At 39.0% G+C, this 22729-nt stretch overlaps 1 protein-coding gene across 7 annotated transcripts in view; it reads left to right on the top strand.

Annotated features, from left to right (window-relative positions):
• Positions 1 to 22729, top strand: part of Ldb2 (LIM domain binding 2) — a 347148-nt gene that overhangs the window by 256163 nt on the left and 68256 nt on the right. For all 7 annotated transcript variants that reach the window (XM_021162308.3, XM_029477483.2, XM_021162307.3 and 4 more), the window contains exons 3-5: positions 12471 to 12643; positions 19160 to 19282; positions 21565 to 21648. In XM_021162308.3, the coding sequence (XP_021017967.1) occupies positions 12471 to 12643; positions 19160 to 19282; positions 21565 to 21648 (380 nt within the window). The remainder of the gene's footprint in view (positions 1 to 12470; positions 12644 to 19159; positions 19283 to 21564; positions 21649 to 22729) is intronic.

The following is a 22729-nucleotide window of genomic DNA, read 5'->3' as shown; positions in this document are numbered from 1 at the left end:
CAGTCAGCCATTCTACCCTGCTGCCAGGAAGCCTAGGCAACATTTAATTCTGTCTGAATGGCTGTCCTTTTCCTCGTTGACACCATCTAAGGGTCAGAAGCACAGGCCCCTATGGACTGCTCTGGAATGTGGAGAGCAACGGTAGCAGATCGCTTTGGAATGTGAAACTCAACTTCTTTTACTGCCTCTCATTTCCAAGGACTTTAGCTTCCTTGTAAAATGTCCTCGGAATGCTGACTTGGACTGTTTAGCGAAACAGTGTGCTTTCCATATGGAGGTTAGATGTCTGGGAATTCTATACGTGCATGTGAGACAGAAGCCCCATCTGCCCCTTAGGTGGGAGGCAGCCTTTCTTTTTGCAAAACCCAACATTCAGCTCTAGTCTTTCAAAATGGCTAGTCTCTAAATCACATCATTTTTGTACTTGAACACTGAAATGTGAGGATTCCAAACAGGAGCCCTAAAATCTCTGTTTTGGGTGCTGGAGAGATGGCCCAGCAGTTAAAAGATCTCCCTGCTGTTCCAGAGGACCAGAGTTCAAGTCCCAGCACCATGTCTGACAGCTCACAACCAGCTCCAAAGGACCCGATGCCCTCTTTGGGTCTCCACAGGTACCTGTAGACATATGCACTTAAACATACACCGGCAAATATACATACACATATGTGAAAAAGGAAAGTAAAATATTTTTGAAAAAAATTAAAAATCAAATAAGGACTTGTTTTTTTCTCACTGTTGTAGTCCCTAACCCTGAACTGAACGTGGCCTGACCTCTGCACAGGAAACCCATATGTACACATAGCAGGCTTAAAATTGGCAGACTATCTAAACAGACAGGCCAAGTCCACGTTCATTTGTTTGCCAAACATCTCCTAAGTAGCTCTTTACATCACAAATGTGCTGTGATACTTAAATGTTGCAGGAATGTTTTCCAGGAACTACACTTGACAGACAATAAAATTAAGGATTACAGCTCAGTAAAATTAAGGATTACAGCTCAGAAGTCTGTGTTCATGGAGTAGGGGAGATAGAGCAGTAAATCAGTGCATATTTAACCCAACTGTGCTCTGTGCTGACCCTTTATTCATGGGCGCTGTTAGTACACCTAACTGCTTTCTTCTGTTGTTCATTGCTGCCCTACTGGACAGATGAAGAATCTGGAACTGAACAGGCAAAGGCCCTCTGTTTGTGCTCAGAACATATCTAAAGGGCGCAGCCAGTGTGTGAATGGAAGCCCGTCGATGCACAACACAACTCGTATACATTTATAATTGCTCTGAGTGCGCAAGGGAGACCTTAGCAAAAGAAAGGAAAAAGACGCTGCTCAGCCAGAGGGTACCACACTACAGTGGGACCTGAGGATGCCTAAGAGTGTGGATCAAATGGGAGAGAAAGATTTCTGAAGACATCATATGTGCAAACAATGCTGAGCAAGGAGATGAAGCCAAGGAGGAGCTCTGAGCTCCAGCTAGTTTAGCTTTGAACCAGACAAAGTCCTTCTGGACTTCAGACCCCTGCAAAAAGTGTTACGTACAAGAAGAGTGCATCTTAGTTCCTACTTAACACCTGTGAAGGGGTGTTTGCTATGACAGGCAGCCCTCCAGAGGACCAGGATTCGCCCTACTGCCGTCCCTCAGCAGAAACAACATCGCTTCTTCCCCACTCTTAGAATTGCTAAAGCCCATTAGGACCTGGCCTGGATTAAGTTGAAAATCACAAGCACACATCTGCTTTTCTGTCAGCCAGATAAAATATGCTGATATTCAAATGTGAAATGGAATAACTCTGGTTGTCTCCGCCGGGCTGAGTTGGGACAACTCTGTCAAACATACTGAAATGATTTCATGAGAATTCCTGAATTTTGGGAGCCTCGGGGCAAGAAAACGCAAGAATGAGTTTACTTCTCAAGGCTGCAGCTTTGCTTTCACTTCGGCAAAGTCAGCGGCTTGCAATGAAATGCTGGAGATCACGGGAAGCAGTCAGCGGAGATGGTTCATCTACAGCAGTTGCCTAGCAAGCCAATGCCGGTGACTAACAACCATCACCGCTGACACATGATCACTGACATGGTGGCAGACACATGCTGTGACCTAAATGGTGGAAGTTGTAAAATTTGACAGTAATAAATGGGAATAAGTTGGTGGCAACCCTTCAAAGCGTAACTCTTGGTTTCTAGTAAAATGGAAACATGCATTTCCATTCTCTTTGTTTAAAGCAAAACAGAAAATATTCTCCATGTCTTTCAATATGGAAGCTCCAAATAATAAGTAAAACAGCCATGCTCAGATGGTACTTTAAAATTCTGTGCGACGGCTTAGGTGGTAAAAAGGCTTTCTGTGCGTGCCAGGCAACCAGAGCTCCATCCCAAGAATACAAACAACAAGCCAGGTGTGATGATGTGCATCAGTAATTCTAGCACTCCAAAGGAGAGATGGGAGACACAGGCAGAAAAGTTACCCAGAGCTTATGAGTCAACTAGATATTAAAGCTAATCACCATATATAACCACACACACACACACACAGTGTATATATATATATATATATATATATATATATATATATATATATATATTGAGAGAGGGGGTCATATGTCTGTATGTATAATTAAAATATGTAGAAGACAAAGTGACATTACTATCAAACACGACCTGAGGTGAAGGCATTGATGAATACTGGTGCTGAAGATATTGTTGGCTATAGAGCATCCAGGAAACTTGAAACTTTTTAGTGTCTGTGTTAGTAGTAGATGTTCACACAAACATGCCTTGCTATTTTAGTTTCATAAAACCCTTACAAAGTATTTTTTTAATTGCAAAGTTCAAATTTATTTTCCTCAGATGTAACAACTCCCCTCGTGTCACTTCTGAGGCCCAGGAAACATATACCAAAGTTCCTCCATCCAAAGCATTCAGGAAGAAGACTGTGGTGTTCATGTGATGGGCCTCTGGCACCACAATGTCAAGGGTGAAGACAGGGCACAAGTTAGACATAGCCTGTTTTTACTGCTCACGTTGAAAGGCAGATTTCCTACCTGGAGACTTATTCTGTGAAATAGAGAGAACAAGGGAAGTGACCTTTGAACCCTGCGGCAAAGCAGTCCCCAACAGAAAGTAAGGTCTGCTTCCTTGTCCACTCCACGTCCAGAGAACAGTCAGGCCTAGTGAGCCCCTAGCAAGTGCCTGAAAGACACAGTGCTGCTTTCTTGGACATGGATTATTATGTGACTAACAGAGTAATGCCCTAGGATAGAAGCAGGGTACTTCTCTGTCATGTGTAAGGCCTTGGGTGTGAGTCCCAGGATCCTAAGAAAGGAAAAAGCTCAGAGGACCTTATCCTCAGACATAGAGCTATAAACAACTGGGAAATGCTGAGAGTTATCTAATACCAAGTGTCAGCCCTGAGATTATAGTCACACAAGTAACATTTTATGGGCTGAGTAGGTTATAGTTAGATATTTAGGAGTGTGTGTGTGTGTGTGTGTGTGTGTGTGTGTGTGTAAAACAAAAAATAAAGGAAAAGGGGCCAAGAATTTGAAGGAGAGCAATGAGGTGCATGGGGTAGCTTGGAGGGAGGAAAGGAAGAAAATGATGTAAAATTATATTATCATTTCAAAAATAAAAATTATTATTAAAAATTAAAAAACAGTATAGTTATATCAGAACCTAGAAAATCTACAGATACTAAACTGCTGCATGGCTTTACTTTTCTGGGCATCAGATTGCTGGCCTTAAAAATCAGAGTGTCAAATATAATCATGGATAACCTAATTGCATTTATTAAATAATTGTTAGTATTTTATATTTTATTTTTGCCACATATGTTAAGAGCCATTCATAATCACTAGTCAGAATGTAATCAGTGTCACCATGAGTGGAGATCATTCCTATTCGATCTGGGAAACACATTAAGCATATTTCAATATGTAGCCAGCTATATCTATGTTTTATTATTACAGAAATCTTAGAAAATAGTTCTGGCCATCACTAGAATTAGCTATATGTCTTTTCCTATCTTGGCCCTGTAATTTAGTTCTCAGTACAGTAGCACAACAGACTTCTATTTTGACTAATATATGCTAAAGGGAAAATAAATGTATGCAGCAGAATTCTCCCTGCTCAATCACTTTTCCTATGAATACAACAAGAACCCAGTGATTGGATGGGGAGAGGGGAGGCAGAGTGAAGAGTTTCAGAGATGGGGATGGAGGAGAAGGAAGAAGGAGGAGGAGGAAGATGGTGGACAAACAGGATAATTCAGATTCTCCGTGGCTTTAAATAGCCCCAGGTAGCTATTATATCATATAGGGATAGAATAATTGCAATAACTTTTTTAATCTAGGTGGGCAGCTTGTATCATTACCAATTGGTTCTGAAATTATTGTGTGGGCATCTTGTGAATTGAGAATTTATTAATATATAAATCTGACTGATTAATTACAAGCTTCTAGAGTTTTTTGATTTACTGGATTACTAGAATTTGGGACCACTGACCACAGGGGGTGATGGCTGAGAAGGTACAGGTGGCACTGAGGTAGGCGAACTGGAGCTGGGAGGAATGGCCATACAGAAGCTGGCCTAGAGGCGGCGGGACCACAGGCAGAGCGTAGCTGGGTATAGTGCGGGAACTTGCAGTTCTTTTTTTAAAAATATTTTCCGCAACAAATGTATATATTAATTTGTGTAACAATTGATTCAGCTTTGGATAAAGGTGCATATGAATAAATATTAAAATTTGTACTCAGTATAAATGTTGTTCAATACTTAAAAGTATACTAGTAAATTCTAAAAAGAAAATTGAGTAGTTTTGAAAAGATGTTTGATCAAATTAAATATGTATCAGGATTCAAGAGCAAAGCATAATGAAATCAAGGACTTCCACAATGTATAGAACTCCCCTAATCCCTGCGCTGATCCCTACGTGTGCTAATAGAGCAGGAAGAAGGTCCACTTCCTCAACACTTCAGCTTCCTCCTGAAGCCTCTCTTACCGCTACAGTAGCAAGACAAGAAAAACACTGAAAAATTAAAGAGAGAAATGGAGGGCATTTTTCATTATTTTTGGATATTTTACATATGTTGAATGAGGTTGTGATTTTAACCATATTTTTAATCAAAACATATAGTCAATTGAATACTTTTATATTAATATAGTTTTTTGACTAAAACCAAAAACTTAAAGCTTAGTCCAAAAACTATATGAATACATGAATTTGAATGTATGCTTTGATTAAAAATTACAATGCCATTCAGCACTTCTAAAATATTTTATAATATCTAGGAAACAACGATTTTCCTACTCCTAACACTGCAGATAGCTATGGAAATCTGAAGACAAAAAAAAAGATAGTTAAGTTTTATTCCTATAGGAATATATATTTTTATTCCTAGGAATAAAAATATTCCTATACTGGAATATTTTTAAAATGACAGTGCTTTCTTTCTAAATTTAATTGAGCCAATCCTTCATAATTCTTTGAATTTAACAAAAGAATCTGAAGGCTCATCATTTCTTAATGTATAGTATTAAAACTTTTGACATTAAAAAGTAAAGAATGCAGAAATAATTTTATCAGCTACGAAGTGTAGCTAAAGTTTGAATGCCTACGTGGCAGCACAGTCATCAAGCCCCACGCATCAGAGGAATGAAACCAGATGCAGCAGTGACACTCATCTCCTCGTCTTTAATTAACGAACTGATGGACTCACTGGCAGAACAGAATACCTAATGACATTTCTTAGCATAAAAAAGATCCATATGGAACTTGAAGACCATGTTAGCTATCCAATAATACATGCAGGAAGACCATGGAATGTTCGGTCTAGGATGTCATTGGCCAAAACCTCTTAGTACCATGTTATAGAAGAAAAAGCAAGTCCTTGTTTAATCTTTCTCTGATTCTGACACTTAACTTTACCTATCTGCTTCATCTCTTGGATAGTGTACCTATCACGATGGCTTATTATTATTATTATTATTATTATTATTATTATTGGGTTTTTGGGTGACATCATAATCCATCAGGCACATTTGATCCAAACTCATTTCTGTCCAAGACCCATTGTTACTGCTGAACTCTAGACTTGGATCCCATCACATTCATCACGTGATCTTTTTCAGCGAAGACTCAGCTCCAAGCCTTAGCCTTCACTATTTGCTACCACCATAAGCCTCTGTCTGAATATTTTTTAGAACAAATGTCTCACCTCTAGCAGGCATTTAGTAAGCATAGAGGAAATGAATGAATCTTTGAAAAAGCAAGATATATCCTTAGAGAGAAGATATTGAAATCAAATTGCTTTGGTAGAGAAAATAAATCAAAGCCATATTAGAATGGAAACTACGACAGCCATGGAGTTAGTGTGTCTTGCTTTCTCCCTCTCAAAAACGAGGGAATATGGCTTGAAACATACCACCTCTGTCAAAGTCTTATGTTTTAGCTCCATTGTTTTGACTATTTATAATGGTTATTTTCTGAGTGTGAAATTATCTGTTTTGTTTTGATCACTCCTGGAAACACTATCATTTATGTGTTAGCGTAATACATTCATAGATTTATGAATACAAATGAGTCCACAATCTAATGAATCTGCACTTAATACCTAACATTATCACTGTACGGCATGAGAATTTCTATGTGCATTTATGAAACACAGGAACTGTTGGAGAATGGTCCAAATAACCAAAGCTTAGATCCAATGTACTCATGGGTATGTTCAGAAAAACTGTAAGTATTATTAAATAATCAATGTTTTTAATATAATTAATGTTGCCCTTATGGAAACAGGGATGTGTAGCTATACAGTTTTCTCTTCATTGTTGTAAAATCTTTAGCTAACTAACACCGAAGTGTCATCCTGCTACACTGTTAGCTCCTGCTCTACCGCTTAACTCCCCATTTCTATCAAATGTCAATCTCTTTTAGCTTTTAGAATTCAGTTGTCTTTGTAAAAAAGAAATTAACAGCATCCAAGTTAGTAACAAAACGGCCCCCAAATCAAGTGTTCTCCCATCGAACAACAGTTCCTTTATGGATTTAAACAAGTTCAGAGCAAGTGACCTCTGGACTTTTAAAATTGTAGTTTGACCAGGGGACCTAGCAAAGTTGAATCACACATAGAAGACTTTGAATGAGCTGAGGATTGCAAGAGAGAGAGTAATTCTCAATATCCATTCTTCTAAGACTTTTTGCATACACTATTTAATAACAACCTCACAAGAATTTTATTTAGTATTTTAACTTTGTATTTTCATTACCACACTTTCCCATGTGGTTATTTCTGTGTATGATTTTTCTCTTGTGAATTACCTATAAACTTCAATAAGTGTTGAGGGAAGTTTTTTATAATAGATAGATAGATAGATAGATAGATAGATAGATAGATAGATAGATAGAAAATTGAAAGAAGGAATCGAGTGTTTTAGATAGCAGAACTCCTGCTTTGGGAAGAATGCATTAATAGCTTTTGTTTTCTCATTGAATTTCCACCCCCAGGAACTGTTTCATTTGAAGGACATGTGTGCCTCTGTGGACTCATGCTCTGAGAGTGTGTCTCTCACTATAAGTTGGTTCTCAGGAAGCCCTTCAGGAATCCCACCCCACCCCACCCCCATCCTGTCTCTGCCTCTCAGTGTACCCCATGTCTTTACTTGTGAGTTCTAAGAAGCATATCCAGATCCTTGTGTTTTCACCTCAACCACTTTACTAATGGGTCTATTGCACTAGCCCATACCATTTGAATTCTAAATGTGTCCATTAATAGTCCAAGTGTGCTCTAGGAATCCTACTATCTATGAGTAACATTGACCGGGTGCACCTACCAACTTCCTCAGGGAGAACTCCCAGCTTCTCAGTGTGGAAGATGGTACCAGTGATAACAAGAGGGGAAAACAATGGAAACTTTATAAGGAACCTGAGTCCAGGTCTCAACATCTAAAATATGAATAGATGTTCAGCTCTTCCCAGACTAAATGTATTTACCTCATAGTAGAAGATTATTTGAACATTTCTTGTAAACATTCCAGGGCATGAATAATTTAATATGTGATTTTCTTTTTTTCTCTCAAGAACACATACATAAATAATATGTAGTATATTTCAATTATATGTAACAGAAAATCTTCCTGTGTTCCTGATTCTCTGCCCATCAATGCTTCCTAACTTTTATCAAAATTTGTTAAAAAAACAGAATGCTTTTTATTATCTGCTGTAATCTTAGTCTCACTCAAAGAATATTTAGAACCTCTTCTTGGGAGCAATGGAGATTTATGCATATCAGTATTTAAATTATTTTTGTTCCAGGAATTAAAGCATAGATGTAAAGGGTAAGTTTAGCATATGCATGTGAAGCTAAGTCGATTCAGAACGGGTGTGGCTGATGAGTTAGATCACTGAATATCTAAATGTGTCCAGATCTTCAAAGTATTTCCTTAGACTGTGCTGTGTGGTTACATGGTTTAATATAATAAAAGGTAATCTCTGTGTTTCTCCACTGTATAAAACTGTGTATTGGGTGCAGGATTCAGAAGAAATAGTTGAACAATTCCAAATCACAAATCCGAGTTTAAATTTGGATTCTTGCACTGTGTTACGTACATTTAGATATTTGTTAACTCTCCTGATAGAAAGGTCTGATAGATCTGATGAAGGTCTGGGTTTGTGCTTTCAGCAGCTCTTCACCTGCTCCAAGCTCAGAGAATGTTCACAGAGCAAATAAATGGCTATGCAGTGGGCTGATTGTGAACATGTGGATTTGGCTCCAGTGAATTTCTCAATCACTGCATGCTTTACCAATTTATTTATTTATTGGAGAGAAAGCCACACGCTCTATAGCCCACCCTGGCCTCATGGCACCTCTCCTTCCCCATTTTCCTCAGTGTAGGAATTATAAGCATGAGCCACCACACCTAGCTCTACACACAACTTATCACTGTCTCCTTTACAAAATGTATGATCTTATCTAGCATCTTTTTTATGGTAAGCAAAATAATAGCTCTCCAAAGATATCTATATCCTAATTTATTGTACCTATGAATATTTCTTCACATGGCCAAATACTCTTCCTGAACCGACTAATAAGGACTTTGGAATGGGGAGATTATCATGGATTGTATGTGTGGATCCAGTGCAATGGCTTGAGAGCAAGCATAAAATATGGAAGCCAGAAAAAAAGAAAGAAAGAAAAGAAGCCTTCCTTACAAAGACCCCACCTGCTGCTGCTAGGTTTATGAATGAGGAAATAATCATAAACAAAGGATGTAGGCAGCCTGTAGATGCTGAGAAAGACAAAACAAGTAAACAGCTTCCCCAGAGCCTCCTGAAGGGAAGCCACAGCTGCTGATGCTGTTTCATTAGCTGAGCAAGACCTGAGTTTGACCATTGAAACTCTATGGTAATAATGTTTGAGAGGTTTTAAGCCACTGCATTCATTGGTGATTTGTTACAGCAGCAGTGGGAAACTAATACAGCCTCTGACATCCCTTTTAATCTCCTACAGCTTTGCACAGTGTGTGGGCAAATAGAGACTCGGTTCGCTCTCCTCATCGATCCTCTCCATCACTTCTCTTTACCACATATCCTTGTTTACTACCATCTCCACATGGGAATGGGACAAGTGAACCAAGTTTTCTCTATTTCCAAACAACTGAAGCTTAAAATGAACTATCCTGGGACAAAATGGAGAGGAGTGGGGAAATGAAGGAAGAGGGAAAAAGAACAAGAAAGAAGAGTAGGAGGGAGAAGAACAGGAGGGTACAAACTGACCTTCAGAGGGGTGACCTTGGCCTCCTCCCTGCCTAGATAAGGGCTCAAGTCAGTTCACTGACACCGGATGGCTTGCCTTCTCATTGTGTGCAGGCCTCTATATGCCCACTATTTATCGTTTTTTAGTGGGAGAGCTACCTGTTTATTCAGGAAAGGATTTTGAAATGCAGCTAGTTTCTTCTCAGTCATCATTTCTTCATGGACATAGCTTGCAGGGAGAATCTTATTTTTGTTTCCCATCTCTTAACTTAGTTCTGAGATGGTCCCACTCCTGAAAATGAGTGTTGAGAGGTGGCCAGAGGGCTCTCTTCTTCAGGCCACCCCTCTACATTCCTTGGCTGGGCTTCTCACAGTACAATAACCTTAGGATCGCTGGGCATAGTCCCCAAGCTATTAGTAGTACCCTCTAGTTTTTCCCAAAGTGATACTTGACACACTATGTTGTGTTCTATTAAATGAAGCAGAGTACAGGAACCAGAGTAGACCAGAGTAGTAGTATAGAGGACAGACAATGCATAAACCAGCGTGGCCAGCACTGCCAAGGTTCACCAGGGCCTCCTAAGTGGCAGCCTCCAGATGAGAAAGGGACTATTGGGTCATGTCAGAGCTGGGAATCATAAAACACAAGAGAAGTGTGCCTGAGAGCACATGCTGGTCTCTAGGTTCCTCCTATAGTATTACAAACTATTCAATACACAGGGCCATGTTCCATTCTAAATATGTTTTCTGTATGACTTGGGCTTTGTCTGGAATTGAGGAAGTCATTACAATTTTAGGGTTAAAGTTAAAGAAACGCAAACTTTTTCCATTTACTTTTTTCTTAGACTGTGAATAAAACTATGTTAATATATAGCCAAGTGCACTATAGAGCAATTAAACTGCCTATGATTTGTAGAGAATAAACTGCAATGTGATGAATCCAGTGGCAATTATTTGCCGTAACCTTTTTAATGTGACAATTCCTTGGAAGTTATGGTGAAATATTTCACCCATCAACTTCATTTTTGTGCTGTGTATTTATTCTTAATAGTACAGATTCCAAATTGTCAAAATACTTGAGCTGATTTATGGTAATTAACTTTAAGTTAGAACATTTGAAGTACATTCAATTAATTTTATCTGTCTGGCGAAATACAATAAGGTCTCCAGCACTGTAAAGTTTCCTTTGTAATAATAGCTATGCATTTGCTGTGGGATGTGCTGGACTCAAATTACCCTCATTTGAATTTGATATTCAGAGAAGGAGCATTCAGTATTTGGGATTAGGCAGTATTTAGGAAATGTATACATAAGGATTATTTGGGATAGCATCACCCAAATCCCAGACTGCTCATCACACACTTGTTGATTAATCTCACCTGCAGCAAATAGGAAGCAATAACAACAGCATAAATTATTCAAAGGTTCATTCTCTGAATGTGGATCCTTTAAAGATCATGTCGAGGAACAGTTGGGCAGGAGATTCTCTTTATACTTCTTACCCCAAGTCTGTGTACAAAAGAGCTATAGATCCATATGGGATGGATTAACAGTGATGCTTTCAAAATGAAATTAAATATTCTAAACTTTCCTGAAACGGTGTGTGATCTTTACTAGCTAAAGCTTTCATTGGTAGTTTATCCTAAATATTATTTCTCTATATGGGGATATTAACTCATGGATGTGAGAGATTTATTTAAAAAACAAACTAACTAACTAACACCCCTTGGATTTCTTGAGAGTGGTTTTAGGACTTTGCCTTAAAATTTGCACATAAACAAGCTTCCTGATTTTATGAATTGGGATTTCCACTCTAAGAGGATTCAAATCACTGCTGAAGTGAGTGCTGGTCCTGAGTTGGGGGGCATCACATATCAGAAAACTCAGCTCAAACTCGAAAGGAATGGACAAGAACAATTTACAGCAGGCCAAGGGTAGCTGGTTCTCTTAACTGGGCCCGTTAATCCTTGATATATGCTTATCTAGCTCCAAAGCAGATAGAAAAGTTAGAATCTACACATTTATGATACCTGAATATAATGAGGTTACTTCTCAGAGATTCACATTCCTCAGAGCAGTTTGAGACACAATGTTAGAAAAGGCAAATTTATTGACATGTGCATACATGAGATGAAGACTATTTACAAGCCCTATGACTTTGAAAACTTCATACTAAACTTTTTCTGGTCTATTTTGAGGGATCTTAATTAGCTATTTCCTGGTTTTTTTTTTTTTTTTTTTTTACTTTTTCTGAAGACCCAACGATAAAATGCCAACATATTTCACAATCTAAAAGGCATCATGATATTAAAATTTATACCCTTGCTACTTAAAAAGGCAAAGCACATAGTTGAGTAATTAAGATGAAAATAGCACAGTGAACATTTCATGCAGGTTGGCTGGCTTTTGTTTTTCATAAAATATGTTCACTCAAAAATGTATGTGAAGCTCCACGAGTAAGTCCACTCTCTCCATTATTTTCCAACTATTAAATCTTATTTTATTGGTTTCCATGGACATAAACCTCCGTGAGATGGTGGTCCCATTTTTCCCAAATAGTTAGGGTTGTGGTTTATTACTTTCAACCCAGATGGGTCATGGCTGTTTAGAAAGAGAAATGGCCTCTTGGCATGGTTTCTTGAGATGACTGCATCCAGCTGCCCACGGTTTGGGTTTGTGGTATTGGTTGGATATGTGTGTTCATGGCTTGCTTCTCTGTTTCTTTCGCAGCTATCGGCAGGACCCTCATTCCCCGTTATTTTAGCACCGTATTTGAAGGAGGGGTGACAGACCTGTACTACATCCTTAAACACTCAAAGGAGTCGTACCACAACTCATCCATCACAGTAGACTGCGACCAGTGTGCCATGGTCACACAGCACGGGAAGCCCATGTTTACCAAGGTATGGACTAGGCTTGGCTATAGCTACATCCTTAAGAAGAGTTCAGTTGCTTCTTCACTTCAGCAGCTAAAATAGAGCCTTTGTTTATTATGCAAATAAGTCTTTGATAGCTGAAAGAATACTCTCCTATTGTACAGACAGTATTTGTGCTTGGTTATTTTGAAAATGCTAAGAAAGTTCAAATGTGAATCAACAAGGGAGACAGTTGACTAATTATACCTTAATTATTATCTGGAAGGCATCTGAAATCAAAAGTCGTGAAGGGGTTAGGAAAGCTAAAGATTAAAGGTTGCTCCCTCATGGTCTTAGAGAGTCTAGGATTGCATTATGTCAACCAAGCAACTCAGCATTGGGCACAGCAGAGATGGAAGCTGGCCATAAAGCTAACAGGCAAAAAGATGGAGAGGTCCAGACCACCCAGTATTTGATCCCAATTCACAGCCTGTGAAAGATATGTAATGTAAACCAGACAAGACAGAGACTCAACACCATCTTCTACAAATTTACAACCTGTTACTTCAGTCGTGGACAGAAATCCAACATGTGGAATTGCCCCCTCACTGAGGACCACTCCCTAGTATGAGCACATGATCCCAGTATGTCCTCTTACAGGTAGAAAAAAATAGTAGTAACCAAATAGTCACAGAAAATAGCAAATGAAGTTTATTATTTATTTGGTTTTGCTATCCTGAGGATCAAACTCAGGGCCTTGTGTATGCTAAAATGCACGCTCTACCAGTGAGTTGACCCTTCAATCCTACAGAAATTTGTTTTAATGAATATTTATTCATTTAATATTGACTAAAATTCAGCATGAATCTTTTTTGTGATATTAGTGATAACAGCTATTTCTTTTAGAACAAAACACAGATGACAGCCCTTTCTAGTTAAAGGGTGTTGGATTATCAGGGTTAATTACCAAAAATCCTACTGTAAAGCTTGAGATGTGTTGCTTGTGTAATTTTGCTTCAAGAAATTTAATGCTTCATGTTAGTATCATTGACCGCATTAGTATGCGTCAGTCTTTCACAGTGCCCATGATGGTGTATGAAGCCAAAGTCGTGGCACATGAGTATGTAATACAATGCAGAGCCATCGACTCCATAGCATCCTGACTTTGACAGTAGGCATTTTAATGTGGCAAGAGCTAGGGGTTTTCTCTGCCTTATAGTTAACCAGAGTGGAAAGGACTCTGTCAGAGAACTGCATTGTAAGAATGCTGAAGTCCATCCTAGGAAGAGAGTTTTGCTTATGGAAGGAAATGTCCTATGGGATGAAGGCTTAATTTGCCCATGACATGCTTCATTCTGAAGATAGAGGACATTTTCATAATCGTGCAGATAAGATGCACACATATCTCCTTCCCTTCCATGGTTACAAAGTCTCAGTAGTGCAGGAAAAGCCTCTCTCTCAATCTCTCTCTCTCTCTCTCTCTCTCTCTCTCTCTCTCTCTCTCTCTCTCTCTCTCTCTCTCTCTCTCAGATGTTAATTCTTTTAGCTGATTCAAATAAAATATGCCACCTCCTTATGCTTTAAGAGAAACAACGCATGTTAATTAAATAAAACTTTTCCATCATTCAGAAACTATGCTCAATGTCTGCAGCCATTGAAAATTTTCAGAAGCATTTTGTGTCAGCCTTTTTATAGGTTTAGTCAGTATCTTTCTTCCTAGGGTCAGACCCAAACCCACAAGAGAGAAAGGTGAGTTGCTCTGAGGGGATATAAGGGAACGTTTGAGACTTGTGCTAGACAACACCCCACCTCACTTTTCTGAGGAATCCACAAGGCATGAGGTGCTTTTCTCATCTTAGTTAAGACACGGAGGTTTGCTTCTTGGCTTCATTTTATCTGGAGTGTTCCCTCTGCTCCCTAGTGTGCTGTTTGTTTGTTTGTTTGTTTGTTATGTGTGTATGTTTTGGTTTTCTTTCTTTCCAGGAAAACAAGGCAATCACTAGAAAGAGCTGAACATAGCTCCCTTGGCTCTGAGAGCATCAATTATTTGGACCACCTATGTCATTCTGCTCCAAGGCAGGATGGACTATTTGCCTACTCCTGTAATAAATATTTCAATACTCTGATGAAAAATATCTCTTTCTAGGACATGTAGTTTCATTATAGCGACTTAATCCAGATGCTAATTATGCACATTTATTTTGAGGAAATTTGATAGGATTCGAAGGATTCATTTCTCTTCTCTTTCTCTCTCTCCCTCTGTCTGTCCCTCCCTCCCTCCCCCCACCCTTGATGTTCACTATGCTACTCTAAGTTCCTTCTGCTCTTATGTTAATTAAAAATAACTTAGCCTTGTGTAATCAAACACTATGGCTATTTTAAACAAAAAGTAAGCTTCCTGGTGCCACAAAGAAAGAGAATTGTAAAACCTCAGCTGGCATTCTGGTCCTACTCCTGGAGGTTTTTTTAAAGCACATTATGTGTCTGCAGCTTGCATTGTTCTAATTTAGACGACCACTAAACTGTTTCTCCCCAAATAGCGTTTGACCCAATGGCTCTGAGTTGCTTTTATGAAAATTTTGTCAACTAGCGAATCGGAAATCAGCCACATTCCTAATCAACAGAGATATTAAATATCCCTCAGGGGTATAGTGAGCATTTTGCAATTTCCTGATACCAGGAACATTATAGATTAAGGATAAATATGTAATTAGAATTTTTAAATGCACATAATAAAGCCTTTCTTTTATGTTTTCCATTTCAAATCAAATAGAAAAACAAGGCTTAATAATCAGAAGAGCATGCCGGGAGAGTTTCAGAGTCAAAGCCCCTTGAGTTATTGTCAAGGATGTGAACACGTGAACATCGGGAGATCCTGAGAGAGCCACTGTAAATGTAAATTCTTGGCTTTTGCAAAGTAAAACAATAGTTACAACCACTGTTGGATACCTGCATCACTTCTGCAAACATGGGTTTATGGATTTTTTTTCTCTTCTCAATTATTTATCATGAAATTATTTACTATTGAGACAAATATAACCTGGAAGCACGTTAACTAAGTGTCCTCTAAGTGAACACTTCTCACTTGATTTTCTTCACAATTGTTTCCCATTCTGACTTTTCCCTGTGTATCACACTACAATCTAAAATTTCTTATGTCAAAGATCATATCCCCCTAATTAAGGATCATGTTCCCCAAATAAAAATTTACATATGCGATCTCTAGGAAAATTCAAAGAGCTCTTTAGAATTTAGATAGTATTCTAAATTCTCTATTAGACTCACGCTGCTGTTCATATATAAAGATACAAAACTAAATATTCCCACCTATTAAAAAATATACACATTGCTCTATGAGAGCTGTTGAATCATAGGACAGCGTGGTCAATATTACTTCATTAGCTAGAGAGAGAGAAGGGTTAAAAAGCTACCGGGTAGTTGGAGAAATGTTCTTTTTTACTTTTCTCATTCCTGGCCGAGTCTCAAGCTAGCACGTGATCAACTGAATGCCTGCCAGCCTCTTTCTTGTTGATCCTCCGGAGACCATCTGTGCTGGGGGCATTGATTAGAGTGTGTCTGCTGGGATTACATCTTTTCTGTTGCCATGCCAACTAATCAGCTGATTTTGGTTACCACAGAAACAAAATGTCAGAGCTCACAGTACGGTAACATGAATTCAGCACAACAGAAAATGTTTTCTTAATTGGGGACCCTTTTTGATTTTTGGATTCCAACAGAAAAGCAGGATATTTTTTTTCCTTTTAAAGACCAACTTTAGATAAAAGCTGCATTAACTGTATTGATTAATAAGAATCTACAGATATTTTTGAAGTGAGAAAACATTACTTTTACTTTATTAGCTATGCTTATTTTTTATATTTCCTAACAAAGGAGACATACACTCTTCCATATGGACCTCTGTTATGGTTCTTGGTGGTTTCATAGAAAACAAACCACAAAGCTTTGGATTTCCTTTAGCTTCCATTAGAGGAGGGGAGTCTCCCTGAGTCTTGGGTTAATGCTATATGTATAATCATTTGGGAGAGGGGGAAGAGCACCGACCAAAATTCTCTTGCATCTTTCATTTTGGGATATCATTTAACTTACTTAAAAAAAAAAGAATCTGTTATAGTTGACTGGGAAACAGTTCTAAGAATTCCCATTTTACACATAGTACATCCTGGATACAGCAAACCCATTTGACTCCAAAGGGAGCCCGTGACTTGTGGCAATTTTCCATTTTGTTGGCCTGACGCAGTTTGTCTGTAAGAGAAGTCCCAACCAGTTTGCTATGACAGAGTGAAGGGAGGAAGCACCTGACCTTGGCCCTGCAGATGCTCCCACTGAGCAGACTTCAGAAGGATTCCACACTTTCCCTCTCATCATAAACCTTGGATCTAGCTGAAGCAGACCAGAGCCTTTTTCCACCCTGGTCCTGTGGTACAGACAGAAAACAAATAGATTAGATGATAACAGCAGCAGCAGCAAGAACAACAATAATAGTAACAATAAATGACCCTGATATTAAACCACGCTAACATATTTGTTTAACTATCTAATAATCCCATCTCTTAAAAAAAATAAAAGAAAATATTATAGCCTATGAATATGTTTTTCCCATAGATAGCTTACTTGTGACCCTCCCTTCTGTGGAAGTTGTCACTGCAGGTGACTCATATGAAATTAACACCCTGAAGTGGGGGTAGGGAGTTGGTTTAATCTGCATGATACTTCTTTGAGAACCTTGGTAAATTAATTCCAGTGCTCGAAATGTGTTTGGGAGAATGGTTTGGGGACATTGGCGACATCTGCCTTTCTACTCACTAACACTCATAGCTAAGCTGCCAGAAACCATGCTCAGGAGACAACCCCTCTCCGAGTTTTAGGGCATGGAGCCCACATGTCCAAACTTACTCAGAAGTTCTGCTAATTGCTTCTGAGGTTGAGGTCTTCACCCAGATTATCAATAATTATCTCATTACATCCAACAGATCTTTGATAAAATGAAGATGGCAAGTGCATTTTTTTCCAGCAGAGCCTGATTAAGCCTTCTATACTGATTCTTCCCCACAACTTCTGAAATGTCCCATCAGAGTACATGGAAAGCTCCCAACCATTGCCTGTGACAGTTAGAACTTCCCAAATGGCATGGTTTGTATTCTCCCAAGAGGAGAATCATTAGCCACATCTCAGGATAACTTAATATAAACTGTTAACCACTATCTTCCTGGACTACAGCTTTACAGATTAACTTTTACACATTCTTTCAGAAGTTTGCATATCTGTGTTAACTAGGAAATCTTTCTCCCAGAAAGTCTGAGCAAAGACTCAGCATAGTAAAAAGGAGAAAATGTATGAAGTCTAAAGGCCCAAGCCCCTGTCATTCCCCAGAGATATTTCTTGTGATCTGCATCTCAGCACAAACATCATGGTGACCTTTATTGGATTCTCTCTTCTCCTAGGTTCTGTTTGTTTTATCTGCTCAGCTATATCTGCCTGCCCCATTCTTCTTGGGCCAGGCACACTAGACAGAATTCTCTTTGCAGAATACACTTGGTGGTGTGGGGCCATACTCAATTTCCCTCAAGTTCCAGAATAAGTAAAAAGTATGGTCAGAATTCAAATCTTGTATCCTCTGTTTTCAAAGCCTCCAAGCATTCTTGTCCTGCTTCCTCAAAGCAAACATAACTAACTAGTTGTAACTGTTGATGTCATTACCTGCTCACTGGCCTTTAGTTGAAAAAAGGACAGGGGTGTGTATTGCCTTGTATTAGTCTCTTCCCTCCCAAAGTCATTCATAGTGAAAAGAGTGGTAGAGTGTAGAGCTGGATCAATAGTCTATGAATAATACAAATATGAAAAGTTAAAAATACCTTTGTCAGTGATTGTTAGGGAGAGAGACTCTGACATATCATATATGTTCTTAGGAAGGTGAAGGACTAGCCAATGTTTTATGGAATATAAACAAAACATGCCACTGATGATGATGTGATTGGTGTAGTTCCTAGACAACCCACTCTTTTCCCCAGCATCAGTGACTGCATCGGGTTGCATTCACTTTCCCTCTTTGGAGTTCCTCTTAGGAAATGAAGATGTACTCTTAATGGGTAACGTTGTTGCAGCTCACACTTGAGTGTGAGTTATCTTGTGGAAAACCTTATCTCAAGTTAAGGCTGCCAAGGACAGAACAAATTTATGGCTGTTGCACCCATGGAAGGAAGATCATGAAAATAAAGAAGGCAATGAGACAACCAAACAGTACTAGTTGCTTTTGAACTAATGTCCTTGGAAGATGGTTTGACCCCCCTGTCTCCAGATTAAAAAAAAAAATCAGAACCATGTAAATTCATTGGTAGTAGAGTAACTGGTACTTGGAACTAGCAAGCTACTTGGCAATCTTTGCAACCCATTGACTCTAGAGCTGTTGCTTGACCCTGTCCCTATGTACCATGGAGATACTGCCCAAGGAACTCAAAGGACACTACAGTGCGTAGTTGATGCAAGATACAAACTATTGATTTTATGAGCTGCATATCAAATGAGTGTGTTGTTTGTCACTTCCAGGTATGCACAGAAGGCAGGCTGATCTTGGAATTCACATTTGATGACCTCATGAGAATAAAAACGTGGCACTTTACCATTAGACAGTACAGGGAGCTGGTCCCCAGAAGCATACTAGCCATGCACGTAAGTAATATAGTTTCTATTTTATTTCCTTTCTTCTTATACTCACTATATCTTACTCAGCAAGAAAACCCAATTCTGTGTGAAGAAAGCCCCACTATTACCACACCATAGGCAATCAGTTCTAATTATTGAGTCTTTCTCTCGACCATTTGAACGCACAAGCTCTTTTACAGCCTCCTTTGTTTCCAAGCTTGTAAGAGTTTTTTCATATATTAGTGGGGTCCCCTTGATGAATGTTTTCTAGTTTCTTCTGTTGCATCAACTCAATATCAGATACTTTTCTACCCAGGTGCATGCACCTGTTACCTGTCGTGAGAAGTGGGAACAGTTTTTAATTCTGATTAGAGCCTTGTGACTGGATGTGAGCATCCTGTTCTCAGGAGCTGTTGGTCCTTCTGAATGATGTTGTTTCACTAGCGTGGGGGTGGGGAGTGGGAAGATGCAACAGAGTTAGACTTCACAAGCCTGATTTGTTTATGGTCCTGAAAAGTCAAAAGAGAATAAAATAACTACTGATACCTTTACAGAATTTACTAAACTGGGCCTTTGGCTGGAAATTTAATCTGCAACTGTCACTCAAGGACTGACTTCTTATCATTCCTATTTCTAAAGAAAGGAAAGAGATAGCCCAAAATCTTTCAGTACAAACAAGGCAAAACCAAGATTGTGACCCATTGTGTCCCCCAGCCTTCTGAATGCAGCCTGTCCCTCCAGACCTTTGGTCTCCCCCTTCTCCTTCTAACCTATTAACCCTATTTCTGCTTCTTGTGGTGACACCAGGCCTTCTGCTGTAGCACACTAATTTCCAAGTCTTCTGATTCACCATGCTTACAGTCCTTTAGAACCTTCAAAGCCAGTTTCACACCTTCTGCTCTTCTGCAAGAAGTCTGGTGTATTTGTTATTTTTTTCTCAAAATACACTGAAAGGCATCAGAAGGGAGTGGGTAAGGTCTGAGGCTATACATTGAGAGCTCATTCGATTATATTCCTCTTCATGAGTGGCTTTGAACCATTCGTATGACATCTGTGGATTTTTAGTCCCTCATCTATACAACAGTGTGGTTATGTCTTGGAGAACCCGCTTTAGAATTATGGCTTAATAACCACAAAACCTGCTTAGGATGATACTTGGGTCAGAGTAGAACACCTGTAGGTGTGGACTTCTCATTCTCAGCATTGGTTGATGCCCAATTACAATTCAAGATGCTTGGTTTTTAGCACAGCACCACTTAATGAATCTATATAGGCCACAGAAGCTCAGTGTTCATAAAGACCTTACTTCAAAATTGACTTGAAACTGTGACTTTATGGTTGTTTTCATCCATATTTCTATCTATGGTTGCAAATAAGAATGATGCTATCACTAAATGAGAAGTGCAGATAAGAATACGATTCTACTAGTCATAGTGAGGGGGTCTCATGAGTGTAGACATGGAGGCAAGGCTATATACCTGTATCTCCCTATGTATGACACCAATTTGCTAAGAAGGGAAAAGAGTGAAGAGGATCAACCAATAACTCACTTTCAAATACAATGCAAAGAGAATATATCTTTTTGGTCTGGGGTCTGTTAAAATATAACATTTGGAGTACTCTGTAGTACTTTATGTCCTATGATACTTTGGGAAATGTAATACCTACCCTTTTCATCTCATTGGATAAAAAATATTAAGGACATTGATCTCTAATGTCCTTTTAATAGGGAAGAAAGTTAAAATCGTCTTTCTCCACATACAAAAGTACAGACTCTACATATATGCAATGGATTTTGGCATGTTATATTATTATATCATACATAGCTTCAGGTTTTCAAATGTATCCTACATTCAAGATAGTAAAAATACTACCCTTATCACAGCCGGAAATTTAATCTGCAACTGTCACTCAAAGACTAACAGGAAGCAGGCATGGTTTGCCAAGTTCAGAGACACCTCTTTCTCTTGTTCAAACTAGAGTTCTTCTGGCAGAGCTCAGTGACTTTCTACCTGAAGACACAGGACCAAGGTCCTTCCCAGAAAAGCCGACATCCTTTTACCCTGCATCCAGTGCACAGCTGAGGCAGCCTGGTTTTCTACTCTTGCAGAATCAATTTCAAAATCTCCTTGAGTACTAGATGCAAGCAACTTCCAAACATAAATTAAATTGTCTCCAGCAATCTATCCCTCCAAGAAAAATCAAGAGTGTCAAGAATGTGCATTTCAGCAGCAGCAACAGAATCTAGCACTTTCAGAAGACCATCTCATAGGACTGAAATATGTCATTCCCTCCTCCTCCCTTTTTAGGCACAAGATCCTCAGGTCCTGGATCAGCTGTCCAAAAATATCACCAGGATGGGTCTCACAAACTTCACCCTCAACTACCTCAGGGTAAGACTGATGAAATGATTTTGTTTGTTGAAATTGAAAAAGAACTTTAGTTGAATTTTGTGTTTTGTGTGTGTGTGTGGTTTGGTTTGCTTGGTTTTTTAATGTATTCTAAACCTGAGTTAAGTGAAGTATAAGCCAGCTGCATAACCTAGGCCATAACCCAGCTACTCGGGTAAGAGGACATATAAGTTTCACTGGGGGGGGGGGGGGCTAGAGAGTAAGTTCAAGGCTGTCCTTCGGAACATAATGAAATCCTATCTCAAATTAAAACAAAATCTTAGTAAGAGACCGGGGGATATATCTCAATAGCTGAGTGTTTTCCTAGCATGTGGGGGGCCCTAGATGCAATTCCCACTTAAACCAGGTATGTATAAAAAACATGTATATTCCTCCTTTATGTGTGTATGGGGGGGTAGGTGGGTATGGTGTGTGTTTGTATAGGTGTGTGTCTATGTGTGTGTTTGTCTTTATGAGTATAGGTGCAGTAGAAGTTCTGGTTTAGTTAATATAGCAGCAATCATGAACTTAGGTAGAGTTGACTTTGCTCATTCGTGTGTATGTCTGACTCTTGGAGTTAATTACTCAAAAGGGAGCCATGCCTTTATTCCATAAGTGCTTTGGTAATACTCAGTCTGTAGTTGTGTCCACTTTCTAGTGTGGCACTGTTTGAGTTCGCTGCCTTTGTGTTTTCACCCTAGACTCATCTCCTCCTAAGGACATGAGTGTGCCACCCAAGGCAAATAGCCAGGACTATAGTCTTCTGGAGAATTTCAACATGGTGTTGAAATGCAGGCCTTTCTAGACCTTATAAATTCTCTATATAACATGACATGGGCTTTTCTAACTTGATATAAATTGTTTTCCTATTTAAATACTAAGTGTTTTCGACAACATCTTCTCTATACAATACTAAGGGACTCCATATTTCGTCGAACAGAGTTACAACAATCATACCAATTTAATATTGAATTTCAACAGCCAAGTCACTGGTGACATATCTGGTTTCATTCACAAAACAAACAGTATACTACAGAATCCTGAAAAAGTGACAGCCACTTTGCCCCTGATACACTATCTCCTC

The sequence above is a fragment of the Mus caroli genome, unplaced genomic scaffold (genome assembly GCF_978045245.1).
Source record: "Mus caroli unplaced genomic scaffold, Mus_caroli_1 scaffold_4, whole genome shotgun sequence".
Lineage (NCBI taxonomy): Eukaryota > Metazoa > Chordata > Mammalia > Rodentia > Muridae > Mus > Mus caroli.
Note: the sequence above shows the minus strand (reverse complement) of the source record. Positions and strands in the feature narration are given on the sequence as shown.